Raw genomic sequence first — 5,652 nt, forward strand, 5'->3', positions numbered from 1 at the left:
GAGACCATCCTGGCGAACACGGTGAAACCCCGTCTCTACCAAAAAAAAATACAAAAAACTAGCCGGCTGAGGTGGCGGGCGCCCGTAGTCCCAGCTACTCGGGAGGCTGAGTCAGGAGAATGGCATAAACCCGGGAGGCGGAGCTTGCAGCGAGCTGAGATCCGGCCACTGCAGTCCAGCCTGGGCCACAGAGCGAGACTCTGTCTCAAAAAAATAAATAAATAAATAAATAAATAAATAAAGTGGGAAGATGGCTTGAGCCGGGGAGGCAGACAGAGGTTGCAGTGAGCTGAGATTGCACCACTGTGCTCCAGCCTGGGGGACAAAGCGAGACCCTGCCTGAAAAATAAAAAGAAGCTTTGTCAGTGAAAGAAGGACTACATTGATTTACAACCTGGCATGAGCTTATGTTGCTAAGGGCCAGCAGTGGTTAGTGGACAGCACTTGGAATCGCACTGTTGTGTAATATAACAATGAAAATGCCCGTTGCTAGGATAGGTAGAGACTAAAGGCTTATGTGGGACTTGGGCCTGGCAGCACTGCCCCAGGGCGCCCACATGGCTGTATACCTGCTACACCCCTCCTGGCCCTACTGCCTCCAGAGCTCTCCACGACCCCTTCCTGTGGCCTGAAACCCTATGATCATCACTGTCAGGAGCAAATAACGTGATTCCTTCTAACAGAGACAGGCTCTCAGCAAGTGGGAGCAGCCCTCCAAGCAGAGGGCTAGACCGTGGGCCATCCAGCACTGGGCTCTCATTCTCATTAAGCTGAGCAGATGAACGCATGGGGGATGTCTCTGCTGGGCTCGGACATGGGCCTGTTTGCAGAAGGGCTTCTCCAAGGCCACTTCTCTGAATCAGGGGGCCCCTTCTCCTCTCTGCCAACACTCTACCCCAGGTAGAGGTTCAAAAGGTCCAGGACACTGTGGAGAAGCAGATGCTGATCATCGCCGCTGACAGCGAAAAGCACCAGGTCCGGGTGGCCTTTCTCTCAATAAGATTGGCCCACCCCACCCCAGGCCCAGGCTCCCCAGCGCCCTGCATCGGGCTGTAGGGACTTCTCAAGACTTGGAGTGGATGGTGTGAGACCAGGCAGGCAGGGATAGGATGCCTACGTAGGCTCCGGGCTGTGACAGTCGGGTTGCTGGAGTGGAGCTCACAGACGCCTCTTACACACCCTACAACATCTAGAAACTGATCCAGCCGGCCGGGCGCGGTGGCTCAAGCCTGTAATCCCAGCACTTTGGGAGGCCGAGACGGGCGGATCACGAGGTCAGGAGATCGAGACCATCCTGGCTAACACGGTGAAAACCCGTCTCTACTAAAAATACAAAAAACTAGCCGGGCGAGGTGGCGGGCGCCTGTAGTCCCAGCTACTCCGGAGGCTGAGGCAGGAGAATGGCGTAAACCCGGGAGGCGGAGCTTGCAGTGAGCTGAGATCCGGGGCGACAGAGCAAGACTCCGTCTCAAAAAAAAAAAAAAAAGAAACTGATCCAGCCAATGCGAGGCGAGGTGAACACCCGCTTCTCAGAGATCATCCAGGAGGTCAAACAGCTGCAGATGCAGATCTTGGATTTCCTGGAGAAAGAGGAAGCGGCCGCCCTGGGAATCCTGAGCAGCTCCATTCAGCAGAGCCACAACCGGTTCCTGAAGCTGGAGGGAGACACCCTGCTCATCAACCAAAACGACCGGCAACTTCTGCAGGCAAGGTCCCACCCCTCTGCCCCTGGTTCAGGCCCCATCACAGCTTCCACTCTCCCTCCACCCACAAACACGCTAGATCTCGGTCAGGTGTGGTGGCTCATGCCTATAATCCCAACACTTTGAGAAGCTGAGGCAGGAGGATCACTGGAGGTCAGGAGTTTGAGATCAGCGTGACCAACATGGTGAAATCCCATCTCTACTAAAAATACAAAATTTAGCCAGGCGTGGTGGCAGGCACCCATAATCCCATCTACTTAGGAGGCTGAGGCAGGAAAATCGCTTGAACCCTGGAGACAGAGGTTGCAGTGAGCCGAGATCATACCATTGCACTTCAGCCTGGGCAACAAGAGCGCAACTCCATCTCAAAAAAAAAAAACACACACACTAGATCAGCCTTTAGGGTGCATCACTGTATCCATTCCCCTGCCTCAGGGAGCCTCCCCACTCCAGGTCTTCTGTCTTGAGCTTGCACCAACACCCTTGGCTTTCTCCACTTCGGAGCTCAGCCTTACCCTAACTTTCCTGCCTTGGTTTCCCTGGAACACATGGGATTCCAGGCATCTAACACAGTCTAAGTTTCTCCAGACTTCCCTGGATTGTGGCTGAGAGTGAGGCCAGAACAATCTATATAGCCTGGAATGAAATCCCTTTTCCAGCCCAGGAGGTGGAGGTTGCAGTGACCCAAGACTGCACCACTGGACTCCAATCTGGGCAACAAATTGAGACCCTGTCTCAAAAAAAAAAGAATCGTGAAATCCCTTTTGCTTCCCCAATCCTGGCCTGGCCCTGAAGCCTGGACTGATGCTGCTGTAAGTAGCGGGTGGGGCCAAGCAACAGGCTTTTCTGGACGGGGTCTGGACTGGAGTTCCCTGTGCTTGGGAACTCCAGCTTCCTTTAAGCTGCCATCACACCCTGGGCAGACATCTAGGGCACCTGCTCACCTTGTCCCCTGTGCACAATGGGAAGCATTTGGCAATGGCTTTTATTAAGCAGTTCAAGGCGCAACTAAAATCCTCCCATCATTTTCTGAAAATCCCCTTTGCCTAATGCACACTAGGCCACAGTGGCCAAGTCCTTGGCAAAGCCCTGATCTCTGATGTCCAAACAGCTAGGAGGAGGGAAAGAAGATGCCCAGGTTAGGAAAGGGGGAGCTTCTGTTCCACAGGCCCATGGTTCTGGAGGCCTCTGGGTCCCTGGCATCTGCGTGGGTCCTGGCTAACAGGTGGTACCTCTGGCCCCTCCCTGCATCCAGGAGATCCTCCGACTGAAGCAGTTCTCAGCCTGCATGGAACCCCTGATGGGCATCAACTGTGAGGAAACGCAGAGCTTCCCCTAGCTGCCAGAGACCCTGGTTGAGCTCTGGACCCGGCTGCTGGACGTGGGCCTCAGCTTCTTCAACCAGCTCTCAAAGTGCTGGGATTACGGGATTACAGGCGTAAGCCACCGTGCCTGGTGGTTTTTTTTTTTTTTTTTTTTGAGACAGAGTCTTGATCTGTCTCCCAGGTTGGAGTGCAATGGCGTCATCTCGGCTCACTGCAACCCCCACCTCCTGTGTTCAAGTGATACTCCTGCCTCAGCCTCCCGAGTAACTGGGACTACAGGTGCCCGCCACCATGTCTTGCCATTTTTTTGTATTTTTATTAGAGATGGAGTTTCACCATGTTGGTCAGGCTGGTCTTGAACTCCTGACCTCAAGTGATCCATCCACCTTGGCCTCTCAAAGTGCCGGGATTACAGGCGTGAGCCACCTCGACGGGCCCCCACTCAGTCTTGTGTGCCTGAACAAATACAGAGGGAGATGATGTTAGGGTCCGATGGCAGGGGGAGGAGGGCGACCTTGGGCAGCACCCACTCACCCTCTAGGCTGTGTCTGAGCAGCGGGCTGAGTTTGGGGACAGGAGCGTGGGTGGAAGCATCCCCTGACTTGTATGCAAATGCCTTGCAACCCAGCGTCGTCCTGCCCTGGAGGTTGCTGATCCGGCTTCCCCATCGCCACTCCACAGGTTACTGCAACCTGAACTTTGACCCCACCACAGCCGGCCGTGAGCTGTTCCTGCTCTAGGAGACCCGCTCCATGCTGAACCTGGGGATCCTCCTGGAGCCCCTGACGGGGGCGGCCCCGTCCTAGGCTTCAAGCAGTGGCCGCAGATGCTGTGCTCGCGCGGCCGGTCCGAGGGCCGCCACTACTGGGAGGTGGAGGTGTCCAATTCGTGGGTGTGCCTGGGAGTCACCTACCGCTGCCGCAGCTCCCCGCTCGGCGGCCGCCCGCGCCGCAGCGTGGTCTACCTGCTGGGCCGCAACCCCTACTCGTGGTGCGTGGAGTGGGACTCGCTCAAGTTATTGGTGTGGCACGACAACGCGCAGACCGTGCTGCACGGCGCTTACCACCGCACGCTGGGCGTGGCGCTCGACTGCGGCGCCGGCTGCTTGTCCGCGACGCCGGCTGCTTGTCCTTCTACGGCCTGGCGGGTGGCGCCAGCCTCTTCTACCATTTCCTGACTGCCTTCCTCGAGCTGCTCTACCCCGCGGTCATGGTCAGCAGCGGCGCCTCGGCCACGCTCAATCGGCGCCCGGAGCCCAAGCCGCCCGGGGCAGCCCCCCATAAATAAACTTGAACTTATCTAAGCGCTGGCTAGCGCGCCAGGAGGGTCCCCGGCCCTGCGGGATCCCACCTCCCAAAACGCAGGCGACCCTTTTTCGCCACAGCCACATGAGGGCTCTAATCCCGCTAGAGTTCCCCCAGGGACGGGGGACAGTCCCGTGGCCTTGTGGGTGGGGGATTCCTGACTGCGGTGCACAGCCCGCTCCCAAACCCCATCCCAGCAGAGTCCCCTGGCCTTGGTTCTCCAGGCTGGTCTTCGCGGCTTGGCGCTGGGGCCTGTCCCAAAGGCCTTGACGTCTGAGAGTTGGCAAGGTTTGAGCCAGGTGGTCAGACTGAGAGATGGCGCCAGATGGATTGGGGTACGGGTGGGCTGTCTGAGTGGCTTCATTGTCGCCTGAGAGGTTAAACTGGAGGAGCCCAGGCCTACCTCAGATTCAAAAATGATGGGCTGGGGACCCAAGCTCAGGCAGGGGTGGGGCTGCTGCCCCTGCTGCCCAGAGCAGAGCTGCTCACTCAGCTGGTGTTTTACAGCCTAGAGGGGGTGTCACGCTGTCGTGCGTGGGTAAACCTTAAACCCCCTCCACCCTGCTGAATGCTGCTAAAAGCTGCTCCCCCATCCCCATCCATCACCAACCCACTCAGCTCCCAGAAGGTAGCACTGCTCACGGCAGAGGGACTACGTCCCTATCCAGGCCTCTGCCATCCAACCGGAGGCTGAATCCAGGCCGAAACACTGCCAGGGGACCCTGGCCAGGCCATGACTGAGAACTCAGCTCCTCTGTCTGGGGAAGCCAAAGATTTGGGCACACCATGGAGCCACCTCCACATTTCCAGCCTCAACCAGTCACTTGTTCCTGTGGCTTCTCAAGTGAGGGCTCTCAGCGAGGTTAATGATTGGCTCTGAAGAGGAACTGATAGAAATCATGGAAGAAAAAAATCCCAAGGGCAATGCATTCCAGAACCAGCCCACATGGTGCCCCAGGGGTGTTCCTGAATTCCGTCTCCACCTGGCCTGTTCCGGGAAAAATTAGTGACCCGAGTTTTTCCTTCAAGGTGGTCATTTTGGAGCCAGGAGGGCACAGGGGGAGCAGAGTGTGCTCTGAAGGTTGGCGGGAGTGGCAGGGGTGCCCCTCTGAGGAAGCCCTGGCTGCAGCCTCGTAGTGGCCTTTGCTCAGCTCTGATCCCAATGACTCATTCCCCACAGGCTGCTGCCCCTGTGACGTAAGGAATGAGCTTGAATTCTTTGCCCTTTATTGAAAGACCTTTCACCCAAAATCCACATCTTGCCTCCCCACCCCACAGTCTTCCTCCTGGCACCAGCGGCCACAGGCTTCTGCAGAGGAG

The 5,652-nt window shown here is 57.0% G+C and overlaps 1 protein-coding gene across 1 annotated transcript; it reads left to right on the forward strand.

Annotated features, from left to right (window-relative positions):
• Positions 1–557: 557 nt before the first annotated feature.
• On the forward strand, positions 558–4,401 carry LOC105505068 (tripartite motif-containing protein 65-like). Its single transcript, XM_011932799.1, is given in 7 exon segments — positions 558–623; positions 901–1,005; positions 1,488–1,706; positions 2,959–3,116; positions 3,585–3,822; positions 3,825–4,121; positions 4,124–4,401. Coding segments are annotated over 7 exon segments (1,275 nt in total). The 3' UTR covers positions 4,316–4,401.
• Positions 4,402–5,652: the final 1,251 nt, after the last annotated feature.

The sequence above is a fragment of the Colobus angolensis genome, unplaced genomic scaffold (genome assembly GCF_000951035.1).
Source record: "Colobus angolensis palliatus isolate OR3802 unplaced genomic scaffold, Cang.pa_1.0 Scaffold1, whole genome shotgun sequence".
Classification (NCBI taxonomy): Eukaryota; Metazoa; Chordata; class Mammalia; order Primates; family Cercopithecidae; genus Colobus; species Colobus angolensis.